The sequence below is a fragment of the Amphiprion ocellaris genome, chromosome 4 (assembly GCF_022539595.1).
Source record: "Amphiprion ocellaris isolate individual 3 ecotype Okinawa chromosome 4, ASM2253959v1, whole genome shotgun sequence".
Taxonomy (NCBI): domain Eukaryota; kingdom Metazoa; phylum Chordata; class Actinopteri; family Pomacentridae; genus Amphiprion; species Amphiprion ocellaris.
In genome coordinates this window covers 6973074-6991973 of record NC_072769.1, presented here as the reverse complement: position 1 = coordinate 6991973, position 18900 = coordinate 6973074, and the positions used below count along the sequence as shown (strand labels likewise).

Sequence of the window (18900 nt, the reverse complement as noted above, 5' to 3'; positions counted from 1 at the left end):
GTCTAGCTTTAGATTTGTTCTACTTAATACTGAATTGTACCAATAATGACACCATCAGTTCTGTTTACAAACTTGCACCCACTAATGTTAGAATAATTTACAAGCTGTAGAAACAAGCTCTAAACTCAAACTGACAAACTGTCACCTTCAGCTCTGATGTGGTGAAGCTGTTATGTTGCCTAATCACACCCCTAGCAGATATGGAACAAGCTACCATTTATTTGCAGATTTGTTTATGGCTATATGGTAAATGTAAATCCAATATTCCCTTATTTTTATTTTTAGTCTCCACCTGCTTGTGGAATATATCAGACAGGTTAGCTGCTAAATCACTAATTGAGCCTGTCTATTTGCTGCTATCTCTTGGTTTGTCAGAGCCTTTAAAAAAAAAAAAAAAAAAAAAAAAAAACAGCTGGATTTAAGTCTGATGAGAGGAGTAACAGTAAACTAAAACAAAAAAACTAGAGGACATTAAACCAACAATGAAGCAACCTAGCAAGTAGAAAACTAGAGTTAGGTGACTTCTTTCACATACCAGACCATAATTTAATCCATAACTAAGAAAAATGTTTGATTATAGCAGCTTTAAAGACATGATTTGATTGACCATTAGCATATTATTTGACTGTAATATTACCTGCAGTAATTATAAGCAATCACCATCAACAGAATCCAGTCACCCAACACACAGATCATCTGTATTAATGGAATATGTTTTAATTATAATCTATCATTAAATATTACATACAAATTATACAGTGCATTGTCACAATACATTTCATGTCAGTTCAGTACAGCAGGAAGTTACTTCTTTGTTTACTCAGGTCCACCCATGAGCCAGAAAATGAACAGAAATCAGCATGACCAAAACAAGCAGGAGCTGGTGGATTGAGAACCACCAATCCTTCTCCGCTTAGTTGCAGATGTGATAAGTTTGTGTTTTTCACCGATTATTTAACTTATCAGTGTGAAAAGACAAGTCACAAGTCCCAGTCATACTTTTCTCAGCATGACAGTTTACTTCTTTAACCAAAAGGACCTCTGCTTTCCAACATCACCCCAGATGACTTGCAGAACCTAATCTTACAGGAAGCAATGAGTAACGTGAAACCAGTTTGCATTCTCTGTGTAAAGATATACACACCACTGTCAAACTGTCCAGTTCCCAAATCTGTAAGACTTAACCACAATGAACACTTCTCTTATTTGTTAAAAAAAATAAAATGCTGATCTAGTGGCACCGCTGCTTTCACCAGCCCAGGGATTTTAACTGCATGGGAGGGAATATGCATGTGAGTATTAAAAGGCAGAGAGGTATGAAGAAAAAAAAAACAAAAACATGGAATGCAACGCCTCCCATCCACAAACCAGCGCATGAGAGGTTTCTGACTGGCTTGCATGTGAGTAGTGTGAGCAGACATTACGTGCACGCAGAAGTCCAACAGAAATGTCATCTGACGGAAATATCGCTCAGGAAGATACAGAATCTTCATCACTTGAATTTTATAGTTGACAACCACAAAAGGCACAAAAGCAAGCAGGAAAGAAATGTTGTGAAATTCTTCCTCTTTTGGCCTCATCTTTACACCCACTGACTCGCTCTCTGTTACCAAAATATCCGCCAGCAGAGGAGTGGGGGTGAGGACTATTTCCATTTCCAGGACAAAAACCTGTGCTCTCAGATTCTGACTTTGCCTCCTTCCGAACACGGATCCTCCCGACTCCTTTCCTCGCTCCAGCTTCCTGCTGCTGCTCCTCTTCCTCCTCTCTCGCTTCGCTGCTCTTTTCCTACCACCAGGTGAAGAAGGGTCTTCTGCTCTGGAAACTCTGCGTGTAGGACTCACTGTTTGCTCTCTGAGGTGCTCTGGCTGTTTCCACGATTACTGGAGGCATCTGGACCAACTGGAGGGGCGTTTTTCCATCCTTCAAGGCTTGGCACAGGTTCAGGATCTTAGGATAAAAAGAGAGACACATGCTAACACTTATGGGACAGTGATGCTTTAAACCGACGATACTGGTTACATGTCAAACTGCTGAAAAAGAGTTGACCTTCCCCAATTTATCTTCAGCCTTAGGTTCGGCTGTCTAGATAGATGATTCTAGAAAGGAGAGGAGAAAACTCACCTGCCCCCTCATAACAGCTACTTGTTTGTGAAACTGTCCCCTGTCGAAACCGGGATCTTTCTGTGACACACAACACATTTATTTATTTATAGAACATTTAGAAAAATTTGTCATCCTCCTTTTCATCGTGTAGCTTCCCTTCTTTTAACCTCTGATTCTCAAAATCTTCACACTCACATCATTCCTCACACAAACATATATAATTAATGAAGCTCTTCTTGCCTTAAATAGTTCGTAGAGGTCTTCTTCTAGGTCTTTGATGAAGTTTGGGTCAGAGAGTTTTGGTAGTACCAGCTCTCTGATTTCCAAGGAGAAGGGGACTTTGGCCTGGGAAAGCCATGCCCAGTAGAAGGGGTCTGGTGATAATGACAATGAAGCAGTGTCAGATGCATTATTTGCTTAGAGGACAATTATTAATACTATGACTGATGTCTGTGTAGTTTCTCATTCATCCAGGTCATGGTTATCCAAAGTTGTTTAAATCAATCCAACTGGACTTTCAGAAGGTTCCTTGAAGACGTTTCACCTCTCATCCAAGAGGCTTCTTCAGTTCTGGTGGTGGTTGATGTTGCCTCAGCTTATAACCTCTGTGAGGTGTGGTCAGTGCTATTCACATTCCGACGACCATTGCCAAGGCCCACCTGGCTCCTCAACGATGGTCGCTGGGAGCCAGGGAGTGACAAAGGGGGTCGTTGAAATGCGAGTTTCACCGAGCCCTCGTATGCTAATGGTGGTCGTTAGCATGAGCCACCTCACCTGAGTCATTCTGCTGAGTAGTTCTTTTGGGGAGTTTTGAAAGGACCTGATTGTAAAATGGCGAAAGATGATGTCGCAGACCACCCCCCTGTTCAGAGATGGCTTCTTTCACGCCTGTCTCAAACCATCTGTCCTCCCTGTCCAAAATCTGGACAGGGAGGTCAGAATTGAAGAAGCCTCTTGGATGAGAGGTGAAACGTCTTCAAGGAACCTTCTCAAAGTCCAGTTGGATTGATTTAAGCAACTTTGGAAAATACTATGACTGAAGAATGATCACAATAAAAAACAGTATTTTAATAGGAAACGAGCACAATATACATGGAGTTAAAGTAATAAAATAAGAATAAACATACAGGAAAAATAAAATAAACATCCTTACTGAAAAGAAATACAACCTATGTTATAAAGATAGAAAATATTAACTATTTTGTTCCCAAAAGTGTAAAATGTAATTGTCACTGCAAAATCTCCCTCTGTGTGGGTAAAAAGTGCCCCAAACTTGACAGTGTCACATTAAAGTACAAATACTGAGTCTTCAGATTGTCAAGTGATGAAGAGACTTCTGCAGTCAGCATACAGACACAGTCTTATTGCTGTTAGTGCTACTTGAAATACTTCAACATTTTTTATTACTAACAATCCTGTAATACAATCTAGGAGTCTAAGGCGCATCCCCCTGACTGACTGAACCAAATGGCATGATGGCATATATAAAATACATAGTATAGGCTGACAGGTATAACTGAGTTGCTGCAGCAGTTTTCTTTGTACTGTACCATCTAAAGTAAGATTTCCTTTCTACTAAGGGTGAGCAGACACTGGTTCAAATGGTGTCAGTGCAGGTGCTTACAAGCTCTCCAGGAGTCGGGGTGTTTGAGGGGGAAGGCGAGGCCATTGTCTATGGCTGCTAACTTGATGATGGGATCCTTTACTACCACCCAGTCTGTGTCCTACAAAGGTAAAGACACAAGTTTAACACAGACACATATTTAACCTTTTTACGGTGGGTATTCTGACTTGCAGAAAAAGGTTGAATATTATGAGCCTATGCTTTTCCTGACATGACATGTCAAGAAATATTTTCAAAAAGGTCTATTGTGATCACGAATAGGATTGCGACACTGTATGTTGGAGAATGTCTGAGTGTCTCTCCCCACCCTGTTGCCGACAGGGTCCATGGGACAGTCGTACTTCAGCAACCAGTTGTCATTTCCCCTGTCTAGAACACAGAAAGATTCAAATTCAGATAATTCTAATCAAATCAGAGCAACAATCTGTGATAACTACAAAAACTCTATTTAGCAGTGATACCAGCTGACAAGGAATACTTTATAACAATACATTAATGACATAATATTTTAATAAATGAGTTGTTCTTGGTTTACTTTACAGAGAAGAGTTCAACTACATGCCTGTATTCCTGATGATGTAATCGAGGACTACGAGCCGCTCAAACTGCAGCTGGAGCTGACGGTTGGTGTTTTCAGGCAAAGGATCAGCTTCAAACCTTCGTAGCCAGAAATCCGCATCTTTGTATCCATCAACAAAGAGCTGGAAGGAGCCAACCTGGTGGGATTGAAACAGGAAACACAACAGATGTACAGTCTGGATTTTTTGACATTCCTAATAAAGATGTAAACAATGCGTTGAGTAATGAGTTAATGGAAAAATCCTGGAGAAAACTCTGTTCCGAGACAAATAATGTTACATCTCTGGCTGCAGTTTTAATGTTCTGAACGTGTTTACACTAAAGGAAATACATTTTGATTATGTCCCTTTTTGCGGTGTGAAAAACAGATCAAGATGGAGAATTCCTCTACAAGAACATCCAACGATGGCCAACTCTTACTAATACTTATTGTACCAGAGTATATAGAGGCAGATTTAGGAGTTGTTCCGATATACGGCCACTTTCCAAACATGCAGGTTTTTGGCAATTGTACCCAACCAGCCGGAATAATTATCGCAATGCTTTGGTATGTTTACGCAGATGCATGTCTGATGAATCGCAGTCTATAATTACATATTAATATATTATTATTATCAAATATTTTCCTTGAAAACTGTAGAAAGAATTTTTAATGCCACTGAGAATAAAATTTAATGACTTTTAATGCCATTTAAGGCCTTAATTTTCACAAAATCAATTTAATGACTAGTAATGCTTTTTTAATGCCTTGCAGAAACCCTGCACAAAGAGACCTTAAAACACTTTACACAAAATAAAGTGGTCTTCCTGTTGTGTAGCAGAGTAGTTTTTATCTGGAAGACAGCAGCTTCTAAATGAACCTGGTGAACTTTGGTGCACTTCTGGTAGTTATGTGGATCATGGACCAAACATAGACACTGACAGCACATTTGTGTATTTCCACTGCAGCTAAACTGACAGTTAGACCAATAATGAATCATTATCAATAAAAAGAAAAATGGCAAATGGAAGAATTACTTCCTCTTACTGTCAGCAAATGTATATCACTGATAAAAATAACAAGTAATTCCTAAACTTTCAGAAACATAAACAAATAAATGCAGAAGTTTAATTTCAAGACCTTTCAGGGGGAATGTTGCTTCACAGGTTACCTAATTCATGCACATCTGGTAAATAACACAAAATAAAAACTGAATAAAATGACTTGTACAAGTGTCAGTTTACCTTTGGGGGCAGTCCGATCCTGTGGAAACGCTGACCCACTTTAGGCACCTTCTCCAGGGCGAGCCGTTTTCCTCGAGACTTGACCCGGTCTATAGCACTGTAGTTGAATGTCTCACTTGCCAAGTACACTACCTAAAGTGGAAATATTGATTTATAAAGAGGAATACTTGCCAAACGGTGTGTAACTTTTGTAATGTGGAGACAGCGCTGTGTTTGTCAATACCTTGGTCCTGGGAACAATATTGAGCTCCAGCTTCTGATCCACCAGGCTCGCCCCGGCCTCTGAGAGGTAACCCTGGTTCAGGACCAAACAGTCGCGGCCAAAACAGCAAGGACAGCACAGTTTCTGAAGCCACTTTGTCCACTTGGGATTCAGCTGGCCGTAAGGCTCTTCATTTTTAGGTTTAAACACTCCGATGATCTTCTGCAAAGAGAGACAGAATGGAAGAAGGGGAGAAGATGAAATGCAGATAAAAATGTGCAGCGCAAATACTGGAAAGTGGGTTACACTAAAGGGGTGATTTAATGTACAGTGAACGCTATTTTAATCACTGTAACGGACATGAATTGAAACTGCAAATCCTCCATGCTCTGTGAAACTATGAAATTCTTTTAAAGCTACACAGGATGAACGTTTGATAAGAAAAAGACAGATTTGGAGTGTGGTCTTACTTTAGACCTGCATAGAGAAATCACATGTTACATTACCCTTGAAACACACACACACACACAGATTACAACATGAAACTTGGTCATAGAGAAGAATTATGTCCTCACAGGCAGCTAGCACATGACTAATAAGCACAGTGGAGACTGACTAAAGAAACTGGTGAGGTGGGGGTTGAGTGGAGTAGGTTACTGGATAAAAACCTCACACATTCAGCCTAGAATACTACTTTATGTTTTATTGTTTTTTAAGTCTTTACAGGGGGAGAAGATAGCACATAAAAGAAAGGCTAAAGACTATATTGGCTTGAAAAGACTGAAAGTAGATGTGGAATTTGAGAGGATATGATCCTAAAGTCCACAGACACACTTCCTTTAATTACTTTTTACATAACACATACTGTTGATAGGGACGATCAAAGTTCACTGTCTATAACCTGATTAGAAAGATTCTAAAGTTGTTATAGAGGGTGATAAATTTAAAGACATACTTAAACTCTTCCCCTATGTTGATTTCCCAATTTATCTTGACTCTGCTTCATTTGTACAAATGCAGTTGCAACAAATCAGACATGTGCTCAGCACCTTCTGTCTGATTAGATACCTGACAGTGTGTTCTTTGTCCAGACACACAAATAGAAGGAAAAACAAGGCAAAACAGAAAAGCTGCCTGAAACAACAACTAACAGACATATTATCCTTGAGTACGTGTTTTTGTTGACATCAGTGTGACAACTGGTCTGATAGACGTTGGCTGACAGACTGCCTACCTCAGCAGATGGATCTAAAACGACAAACACCTGCCAGCACAGGCACAGTGGTGATAATGCATTTGATCCACTTGCAGCTAAGCAAATGGATCAAAGGAGTTAAAAATACCCAGACGTGAATGCTATTGCTGTTTATGTTTAAAAGCAAGTACGTTTTGCAAATCATTTAAAGCATTCTGCTGTAGAGTAAATATACAAATAAGCTGGCAAAAGTCATCAGCATAGTCAGTAAACTAACCAGAGAGCCACAAGAGGCTTTAGAGGGCTCTAGCTCTGTGAAGTGCAACAGGATGCCTTTAGCAACACAAAATAAGAGTATATAAGAAGTCAATGATCCTCGCAGGAATTGCTCATGTGATGATTTTGATCTCGACTTTGTTGTATTTAAATACTTCTATTCATACAGGCTGACTGTGTGCTGCACCTGTAGGTTTTTTTTTATAAGCTGTCAGACTGGAGACAATTTTCCACCTTGATGGACAAAGTTGTGCTCTATTTAATTTTAACGTTAAACCTGATATTAGTTCATCCTGGTGTTAGTTTATCGGGGTCAAAGTGGGATCGTGTTGTGTTTACATGTCTTATAATCTATTTGCCAAGTCATCACAGGCTAGTTAGAAGAGGCCTCTCCTCGAAGCGACTAACTCTTGGATCAAAACAGTCTTGAACTCACCGCATCACTAAGAACACTTTCGACTTCACAGATCAGTCAAGAGACAGACAAATAAAGCAGTCAGAAATCTACAGGTCTAAGTTAGCAGCAGCTCTTCTTACCCCCTGTGAGTCTTTAACAAAATAGCTGCCACTGGAGCCCTGGTAGATCCTCTCCGGGTAGATCCCCTCCTCTATGGCTCGTTCGGCCTTTCGGATGATCTCTCTGAACTCAGGATCCTCCGGAAATTCGTTCCTGTGCGGCTCTCGAGGCGAGTTTCCACGGTCCCGGTCCAGTAGCGGCTGTCTCTCCCGGTTGCGCCCCGGGCTGCCGGCCGGGATGCGCACCACGGAGCCCGGAGTGCTTCCAAACGCACCCCGGGGGCTGGTAGGCTCTGTGGGGAGGTAGCTGAAATCACCGGAGTCCCGGAGCGGAGAGACAAGCGGACTCGTCTCGTCCATGACTTCGGAGGTGGATGAGGAGTTGTGTTAACTCCTGCAGAAAGAAGCAGAAAGAAGAAAGGGGACGAAATAGAAGAGGGACAGAAAGTAGGAGGGTTGTTTTGTTGGCTAGCAGTGTCGCTAGCTAACAAGGAAACATACAGCAGAAAAGAAAAATCAGATGACTGTCAGCTTCCGGAAAGAGGCGGGACTAAACGAGGGTTTAGACCTGTAACCAATCAGCGTTCATGTTGTTGATGCCAACCACCCAATCTCGTCCGCTGATTGGGCACAAATGTTCCGCCCACGGAAGACACGTGACAGCACAGTTAACCCAATCAATTAACTGTACAAAAAAAGCCATTGATAAACAGTTTGTCTTTAACATGAATCTATGTAAGATATTATGGAACTGTAGAATAATTGTTTGACTTGCAGATGCTAAATTGATAAATCTGAAGAAAATTGTTGGTCTAATTAAATAGCTAAAAAAAAATTTTAGCTTAGAATTATGCTGAACCCTTTTATTTAAATTAGAGATGTTTTATCAAATTAATTAAATTAACTATGTCAAATTGGAAAATAATGAAGTTGTTTTTTGTGAACACAATCCACAATCCGCACAATTTACAAGACCAATATTATGAGAATGATGTATAAAGGTGAGACATGAGGAGACGCCTGCAAGTAAGCAACTATCTTTAACAAATGCAAATTATATGCCAGACATTTTGCAGTGAATAACAATCTATTTTATCCATATCCAAAAATTGTATTACTCAGTTTTGTTCAATGATAGCAATGGACGATCCGAGTCCTCAAACGACACACTTGTTTTTACTTGAAACCATATAAAAAAGAGCATTGTGTCATTAACGTAGTCATAGTCAGGGTATGAAATGTTTTCATTGCAAAAGTAATTCTATAATATTGTGTGATATGCTCGCAGCCAAATAATATTCTCGCATCTTCACGAGTATGTTTTATGATGCAAATACTGTATACACATGGGTTTCAGCATTGTCTTGTATACTCAGACCATTCTCTTCCACTGACACTGTGCTTGGCTGCATTTCATTATCATTCTACTGTAGGAGAAAAAAGCTCTACGCTGTTTGTATTTATTTAAACCAATCACAATCATATTAAGTGAAGCTAAGAACACGATGCAGTGCTGTTTACTCAAAACAGTGATGAAAATATTTCATTTACATGCACGGAGGTGAGACACTGCCATTTAAATGGATAAACAACCAAACCACACTAGCAGGGATGCTTTACTAAATCATCCAAATCCTCACCAAAGCTTGAAATTTTCCATGCATTGGTTGCTGCCCAGAGGTTGTAGTTGTTTCCTGTCATAGGTGGATTTTGAAAAAGGTAAAATATAGATCGTGGAAGAGAAGGAAAGCCACATGAAATGCACAACCAGTAACAGGCTTGTACTTGCAGTTTTCATCCGGTGAGTGAGATTAGGATCAACCATGGAATGTAGAAAAAGTATGGTTGTAGAGACTGACTGAAGAGTGAATGTGGAGGTGCAATAAAGTGCAAAACTACTGAATGCCACTAGGCGGTGACTTCAACAGCTCTGGTTCCCATTGACTCCCATTCAAAAAACATCATAAACAGCTAAGTCAATCGTTTTTATCCATGGGTCACTATGTTTTTGCTTGTTTGATTGTTTTTTTTTTCTTTTTGCTAACTCTCTCCTTCTGATTGGTGTTCTGATGGGTCATCTAAAAAAAATCCATATTTACATGCTTTTGTTTTTTTTTTAAGGCCTCAAAGAGAAGAACATTTGGAGATGTTGCCAACTTGATTGATATGTCTGGTCTGGTCAGTGACTCATTTTGTGGTGACTCATTTGCACCAGTATAATGGAGTTCATATGAGTTTATAACCAGTTAAGTTTAAGTTTTGTTACATATATTCCCATCTGTTATGGACTGTGAACTCTTGTGTTCTTACACTTCCTTGGCTCCTAAAAATGTAAAAGAAAACTTTGATTCCTTCCCCCCTTTCACTGGAAGGTCAAAGATCAAATGTTACAAAATGTGCAACTCTCTGAATTTAGTTTCAGAATTAACTTGTCAACAGGGCAGATTCTTATTTCTTGATTCTTGTGGGACTTTTTAAAGATGTCCTAATCACACAACTGCCACATTGTTGAGCAAAAAATGTATAGTTTTAAAATCCACTGAGTAACTGCTGTAGTCATTTGTCACAGATGGAACGACTAAGTTACATCTAAGGATTTCCAACCATGAATGACACATTGAATCACAGTGTACAACAAAATTATGCAGCAATCCTGTCAGTGTGTTCACACAGTCAAACGACATTTTTAAAAGTACAATTAGAAATGTACAAATATAAAATATGACCATCTGGTAGAAAAAAAATATGTACAAGTGTATCTGTAAAAACAGTGATATCACTTGTTCATTTAAAGATAGCTGATTTGATTTACTAAGAACTATAAAAACAACAGTGCAACTGGATATTGTGCACTGCTGAACATACATGATAAAAGTAATGACGAAGTAGCTGAAAAATGACATACAAGGTGTAGTTGTAAGTAAATGTGCAGTTTCAGTAAATAAATACAAGGTGAATATTGTAGTAGGTGAAAAGGTGTAGATATTTCCAGATTTGTACATTTAGGAGTGAGTAGATTTAATTGCTAGTAGGCAGTCGGACAGTTAGTGTGTGTGTGTGTGTGTGTGTGTGTGTGTGTGTGTGTGTGTGTGTGTGTGTGTGTGTGTGTGTGTGTGTGTGTGTAGGTGTATCGCGAATAGAATAGAAAGACTTACAGTATCTCACAAAAGTGAGTCCACCCCTTGCACTTCTCCAAATATTTAATGATATCTATTCGTGGGACAAGACTGACGAAATGAAACTTTCATACAATGTAAAGTAGTCACCGCACAGCTTGGATAACAGTGTACATTTTATCTTCCCATCAAAATAACTAAAAGACAGCCATTAATGTCTAAACTGCTGGCAACAAAAGTGAGTACACCCCTAACTGAAAATGTCCAAATTGGGCCCAAGTGTCAATATTTTGTGTGGCCACCATTATTTTCCAGCACTGCCTTCACCCTCCTGGGCATGGAGTTCACCAGAGCTTCACAGGTTGCCACTGGAATCATCTCCCACTCCTCCATGATGACATCACGGAGCTGGTGGATGTTAGAGACCTTACGCTCCTCCACCTTCCGTTTAAGGATGCCCCACAGATGCTCAATTGGGTTTAGGTCTGGAGACATGCTTGGCCAGTCCATCACCTGTACTCTCAGCTTCTCTAGCAAGGCAGTGGTCATCTTGGAGGTGTGTTTGGGGTCATTATCATGTTGGAATAATGCCCTGCGGCCCAGCTTCTTAAGGGAGGGGATCATGCTCTGCTTCAGTATGTCACAGTACATTTTGGCATTCATGCTTCCCTCAATAAACTGTAATTTTCCAGTGCCGGCAGCACTCATACAGCCCCAGACCATGACACTCCCACCACCATGCTTGACTGTAGGCAAGACACACTTGTCTTTGTACTCCTCACCTGGCTGCCGCCACACACGCTTGACACCATCTGAACCAAATAAGTTTATCTTGGTCTCATCAGACCACAGGACATGGTTCCAGTAATCCATATCCTTAGTCTGCTTGTCTTCAGCAAACTGTTTGCGGGCTTCCTTGTGCATCATCTTTAGAAGAGGCTTTCTTCTGGGACGACAGCCATAGAGGCCAATTTGATGCAGTGTGTGGCGTATGGTCTGAGCACTGACAGGCTGACCCCCCACCCCTCCAACCTCTGCAGCAATGCTGGCAGCACTCCTACGCCTATTTCCCAAAGACAACCTGTGGATTCGAAGCTGAGCACGTGCACTCAACTTCTTTGGTTGACCATGGCGAGACCTGTTCTGAGTAGAACCGGTCCTCTTAAACCGCTGGATGCTCTTGGCCACCGTGCTGCAGCTCAATTTCAGGGTGATGGCAATCTTCTTATAGCCTAGGCCATCGTTATGTAGAGCAACAATCCTTTTTCTCAGATCCTCAGAGAGTTCTTTGCCATGAGGTGCCATGTTGAACTTCCAGTGACCAATGTGAGATGTGTGAGAGTGATATTACCAAATTAAACACACCTGCTCACCTTTCACACCTGAGACCTTTTAACGCTAACAAGTCACATGAAACTGGGGATGGAAAATGTGCACTTGGGCCCAATTTGGACATTTTCAGTTCAGGGTGTACTCACTTTTGTTGCCAGCAGTTTAGACATTAATGGCTGTGTTTTAGTTATTTTGATGGGAAGATAAAATGTACACTCTTATCCAAGCTGTATGGTGACTAATTTACATTGTATGAAAGTTTCATTTCGTCAGTGTTGTCCCATGAATAGATATCATTAAATATTTGGAGAAATGCAAGGGGTGGACTCACTTTTGTGAGATACTGTATTTAAGCCCAGAGGGGAAATATGTTTGCTACAGCAGTAAGAGTACAGTTCCCACCACCATAAATGCAGATAAATAAGTAAAAATGTGCAGTAGATAAAAAATAAGCAATAACAATAATATAAAACTCAAAACCACCAATGTAAAGGATGCACAAATGTTAAAGTGTTTTATAGTGCAGGTACTGTCCAGGAGTGCAAGAGTATAAAAACGTGTGCAATTTCAAATTACAGAACTGGAAAAAGATGCTACAAGGCAGAGAGGACTGAGAGCTCTCTGCCAGCCACGGGTGATGTATTGAACAGAGTTATTGCTTGTAATATATGAATTAATTTATGTGTTTATTTATGTCAGTAACTCCGGGGATCATTCATGACATCTTTGTGGCATTTTTCTGCTTTTTCCCCTGATGATGCAGTGGACCGGATGACCTACTGGCTGTGCGGACGTGCCTCTGTGCGCATCCTCCTCCCTCCTCCTCCGGCGCCCTCAGCTCGGCCTCTGATTGGCTGAGAGCAGCAGGAAGAGAGGAAGACAAGTCTGATCGTGAGCGCTGTGAAGTTCACCCAGACGAGCCAATTCAACAAACCTACACATCCGACATCACTCCTTTTCCACTAAAATACCGCTCCAGGTCCTCTGTAGCCGCTTCTGGTGTCGCGGCGGGGTCGGGACCGGTTTATTAGCGTCGCTTCCGCCTTTTAGGAAGAGTCTTTTAACACAGAGTTTCCGGAAACACCGCGCAGAGGGCATCGGAGCCAGGATGGCCGCGTACAAGCTGGTGCTGATACGCCATGGAGAGAGCTGCTGGAACCAGGAGAACCGCTTCTGTGGATGGTTCGACGCCGACCTGAGTGAGACCGGGGAGCAGGAGGCCAAGAGGGGAGGACAGGCCCTGAAAGGTAGGCTGTCACGTAATGTCATCCGGCCTAATCGGGCTTTCTCTCGGTCATTGGATTAAAGCTGCTGCAAGCTTATGCAACCCTGCTGGGAAACAGGTAGTGGTTCTACTGCGACATTAGCAGAGCAGGGATGGAGGGTCACTGTGAGCTAAAAAAGCAGCCTTATAATAAAGTTTTACATGCAAGAAAAATACACACTTGTGTAAAATAATATATATAAATAATACAAATTACAAAAATAGGAAAATAAGGGAGGAAAACACGTGAAACAATGGACGCATTCAACTTATAATTCAGTAATGCAAGACTAAAATACAATGTACCTCAACAGCAAAGAACATAAGTAGGCCTAAATATTAGAAGAACAATTTAGAATAAAAGATTTCAATGAAATAATATTTGAGTGCCTGCTGTTGTTTTTGCAAAGTCTACCTAACAGGTCTTTAATGTTGATAAATTTGTTCTTCTTTAGATTTCATATAATGTTTCAATATATGCAAAAAAATCTATTTTAAAATTTGATGTGCTGAAACTGCAAAAATGTCAAAATTCACTCTAGATGGCTGAAAACATTTTTGAGTCTTTATTATTTTGTGCATAGGCAGTAGATGTAAATTTGACAGATAATCCGAATGAAATTATCACTCACCAGTGATTGAATGAAGAGAACTGAGAGATGAGGCTGATGTCTTGGTGCAAAATTAAGAGGGATACATCAAGAGATACGTTGCTAACCGGCTTGGAATCACCAAAACAGCTGTCCATTATAACTCCAGGAGGAAAACATAGCACAGATCTACCGAGGACAATAAAGGAAGAGGCAGAAACAGTGATCATAGTGGAATAATAATAATTTCCAGAGCTGTTAGTCATGCTGTTGATCCAGATTGTTGCAGTTGGAAATGAAATCATGTAGAAAATAAATGCCGAATGCTGAATTAGGGATCGACTGATAATTGGCCCGGATGATTATTGGCTCTGATATTCATCTTTTTTCCAAACTATCTATATCAATTTATTTGTATTTTTTACTGATTCTCGATAAAATACATTAATTTGAAAATGCGCTAATCTGGCTCTGTAGTCGCCACTCTGCATTCCTGGTTCATTTCCCACCCACAGTACTATCTCATTGATTACATGTGACACTTTATAGTCTGAAGGATGAATGTTGACTAGTTCTCTATTAATTAAACATAATTAAACAAATTTATTTTAACAAAGTTCTGTGTTGGAGTTTTTGTCATTCAAAATTTTTGCACCAGGATTTAAATTTTTACTGCAAATGTATCAGTTATCAGTGTCCTTGATTAACTATAATCAGTATTTGTGTCAGGATTGAAAAGAAACATTGTTGGAACACTGCTTCATGTAGTGTCCTTACAGGACTCTCTTTTTTATGGATCATTCCACATGCTGGTCCAGACACTCTATAATCCTTATTTGTAAGGTTTCCATTTCCATTCACAAACCAGTAACTAAAACTGTACAGAAGACCCAATCTTTTTTTCCAGACCGCCAGGATTTCACCTGAAACACCCAGTCGTTTTTTTTTTTTTGAAGGAAAAAATAGATTTGATTTATTCAGAAATGTGCCTTTATGTAAGCGTAAATAAGCATGATGGAACATGGTGCATTACATTCTTGTGGAGCACATGTCATCTATGATGCAATTTTTTTTTTAGCAGACTTGTGACAACTGAAAAGAAAAATGTAAATCCATGTCTTTCAGATTGAAGGACGAATGGAGTATGTTGCCAAATTGCTGTGCAAAGTTGCCTTTATTATCCATTTACTGTAGATTGCTGTTGTTTGCTGTGAGAGATTCTGTCTGTTCACTGTGCTGGGTTCTGTGACCCACTAATCCCCAGTATGCACATCTTGCAGAGTGTGCCAGTACCTTGTGGCCACTGACTAAGCAAAAGCAAATGGAGAAATGTTAGTAGAAGGCCAGTAAACTATGCAGATATTCATCACCGAGTCACATGAAAAATGGCTACAATACTAATTATTTCTCCTTAAGGTAAAACCTCATTTTGACTTCTATGCAGCTGGGAATTTACACATTAGTCAAATTCTTCTCCTTGGTCTGAAATACCAATGAACACCTTTACCTTATGTTTTCTGTGTCCTTTCTCTGATTCACCTCAGATGCTGGCTATGAATTTGATATTTGCTACACTTCAGTCCTAAAGAGGGCCATCCGCACCCTGTGGTTTGTTCTGGACAGCATCGACCAGATGTGGCTGCCCGTCCACCGGACCTGGCGCTTAAATGAGCGCCACTATGGTGGCCTGACTGGGCTGAACAAGGCTGAAACAGCAGCCAAACATGGAGAGGCACAGGTCAAGATCTGGAGGCGTTCTTTTGACATTCCTCCCCCACCCATGGATGAGGGACACGACTTCTATCAGACCATTAGCAAGGTGACAGCTCTGCGAAACAGTGACACATTGACTCTTTGTCTCTCACAAATGCAGGCCTCCTTATGACATCAGCACTGACTCACTCTTTTGTTGTAGGACCGGCGCTATGCTGACCTGACGGAGGACCAGCTTCCCAGCTGTGAGAGTCTTAAGGACACCATTGCCCGGGCGCTTCCTTTCTGGAATGAAGAGATCGTTCCACAGATCAAGGAAGGGAAAAGGGTGCTGATTGCTGCCCATGGCAACAGCCTCCGGGGCATCGTGAAGCACCTCGAAGGTAAGAGTGGAGACTTATGAGATGGCAACAAATGCTGCAAGTGTTAATTCTTAAATTCTGGAAAGTTTGCATTTATTCAGTGTTTCAGTATTATTCAGCACTGATCCAAGAGTCTGTTGTTTACTTAAAGATTCATAGAGGGTTATTTTTCAAAATTAAAGTCTGAATTTATTATAGATGTTTTTGTATTACAGATTATTTTTAACACAGTTCACCTGGGGTACTCTGAAGTGTTTTCATCATTCATTCATTTAATTTTCATTTCATTACACCTTGTGCTTTTTAGAAAAAAAAACTGATTTGCAGTTTTTCTAGTAAGCTTTTCACACTGGTTAAAGTGATGAAAACTCTCAAAAAGCTGATCGCAGCTACTGTTTCCGGTGGCACAGTCCACTAATTTTTTGTCCACTGAAAATACCCTACATTCACCCCAGAAAGAAGATGAAATTGGATTTAGAAAGTAATAATTAGCAGAGGAATAAGAGACTGTAAATGATGACACAGGGCTCAAATACTGACTTTTACAGTCATTGATTTGAGGGTTATTGCTCTTCATTATCTTCCATTCCAGCTGATGGTGAAGCTACAATCATATTACACTTTTACCAAGCAAAAAGTAGTTTAGTTTCATATGAAAGCTGTAAAAATGTCAAATTCAGGCATGCATATGGGTTGTGAACAGTATTCAGTATCTCATCATGCCCAGCTAGCATCACCTTAAGTGAAGCTCCTCTGCCCCAGTCTGCAACAGCTGCATGTAAAGGGGTTGTAAGCTCAGCATGTCTGTCCATCATTGTTTCTCAGGTATGTCAGAGGAAGCCATCATGGAGCTGAACCTGCCCACGGGCATCCCCATAGTCTACGAGCTGGACAAGAACCTGAAGCCTCTAGGACCCATGCAGTTCCTGGGAGATGAGGAGACGGTCAAGAAGGCCATGGAAGCTGTGGCTGCTCAGGGCAAAGTCAAGAAATAGACTCCTGTGGGACCAAGAGTACGAATCAATCATGTCCTGTTCTTTTCTCAACTTAAAAAAAAAAAAAAAGGTCATTTACTGTTTGTGTAATCACAGACATGCGCACATAGAGGCACGCAGGGTGCACTTTATTTGAATGAATTATACCCAGCTTTCACACAAACATACAATCCGACTGGTCTTTAGTTTGTGTCATACGGAATCATGCATTTCATTATTATACTATGGATTTCAGCTGTAATATGGTTTAAGCACTGGCCAAAATGTAAATTAGGGACCAGCGAACAGGAGCAAACATAGATCACAGATGCAGACTTCCCAAGTATTCCTCCCTGTTTACAATCCATGTAGGTGAAACTCAGTGGGAACAGTATATCCTATAAAGAAAACACTGGCTGTTGTCAAAAGGGCATGTTTATTTGCTCTGCACTGCTAAATATTGTTTGCTGTGGCATTGTTTGAAAAAGAATAAATGTTGTGAGCCATTATGTGATAAAATCTTTTTATTGGTGACCTCATTTACACAGTTTCCCCTAAGGTATCAATAAAGTATTTATATTCTATTCTATATATTTCCTACACAAACTAATATATATTGAAAAAAACAAGACCACTATAAAGTACATATTGGTTATAAATACTGTAAGTGTGTGATTGTTTACACTAAAGAACATGCTCCAGTTGCCCATGTTGCTTTCACACTTGTTCGTATGAAGGTTTTAAATGAAGAATAACTTGTGTGGGTGTAAGTTGATACCCCTTAATAAATTCTTCAGAAGTATTTTTCCCCACTGGTTCTGGAGAACAAAAGTGTTTTGGAAATTTAACAAAGCTTTCACAACATCAGAAACATTTTCTAAATAATAGTTCCCTAGTCAGAAATACTCATTCTGAAGCTGCTCTTGCGTTACTTTTCTTAGAATAAAGTGCTTAATTTCTATTTATATTTCAACATGAGCAGCGTGTTTATACACTGAATTATATTACATATAACATTTAAATCGAATAATGACTAGAGAAAAAAACTAAATTGCAACAGTTGTAAATTCTATTTTGATTGTCAAATTGTCCAATGCCTTCTCCAACTGATGGATTTTTAAGAAATTCAATATTGATAATTGTAAGAAAGTAGTAGCTTTAAACACCTCTTTAAAAAAATGTAAACATGCCCATGGGGTGTTTTATTTTTTATTTTATGTGCCAAAACACGAGTGAAATGAGCAGTCAACACCATGGCTGAGCATTTCTACTTTTAAATTGCATTAAATGAACGTTAAACAATTTGAGGAAAATATCTAACTTTATTTTTTTTGAAAGTGGCGATTTGCAATATATACGGTATATATTTAAAGGAAGGACTGAATATTACCACACGAGATACCATAAAAAGTAAGACTGTCACACAAGAAAAAAGACAACATAAATCTGTTATTTTCTGTCAAAGACTAACTAGCTGACTTTATATTAAGCTAATAACATTATATTAGCTTGCTGTAGCACTAGCTAGTTGTCCTTCTTTCCTAGTGTAAGCTAAGCCTCCCTGCTGACTGGAATAGAAAATCAAATGAAACTGTACTTATAGTAATGTTGTACCTTTTATCTTAGGCCTATTGATTCTAAATTAATTAGAAATAATCCAAACATTTTGAAAACAATCACAAAATGTTGGATACACTTTATGCTGCAATTTAACTCGAGGAAACATCAATCAAATCTGAAAAGAAAAACGTCATGATATGTGTAGGCACCAAGTCTGGAGGGATTTAAAATGTTTAGGATTCACACATGGCATGTTTCTGCCTGCAT

At 39.8% G+C, this 18900-nt stretch overlaps 2 protein-coding genes across 2 annotated transcripts; one reads left to right on the top strand and one right to left on the bottom strand.

Annotated features, from left to right (window-relative positions):
• Window positions 1-692: 692 nt before the first annotated feature.
• pi4k2a (phosphatidylinositol 4-kinase type 2 alpha) lies at window positions 693-8231 on the bottom strand. The gene is made up of 9 exons (XM_055010206.1): window positions 7744-8231; window positions 5757-5957; window positions 5534-5665; window positions 4289-4446; window positions 4038-4095; window positions 3731-3830; window positions 2347-2480; window positions 2125-2184; window positions 693-1950 (listed from the first exon to the last, which is right to left on the bottom strand). Exons 1-9 carry the CDS (start codon window positions 8080-8082, stop codon window positions 1789-1791), a joined length of 1344 nt encoding a protein of 447 aa, XP_054866181.1. The 5' UTR covers window positions 8083-8231; the 3' UTR covers window positions 693-1788.
• Window positions 8232-13035: 4804 nt separating this feature from the next.
• Window positions 13036-17582, top strand: pgam1b (phosphoglycerate mutase 1b). Its single transcript, XM_023275249.3, has 4 exons — window positions 13036-13417; window positions 15569-15843; window positions 15940-16120; window positions 16925-17582. The coding sequence occupies exons 1-4, from the start codon at window positions 13279-13281 to the stop codon at window positions 17092-17094; spliced, it is 765 nt and encodes a 254-aa protein (XP_023131017.1). The 5' UTR covers window positions 13036-13278; the 3' UTR covers window positions 17095-17582.
• The last annotated feature ends 1318 nt before the right edge of the window (window positions 17583-18900 follow it).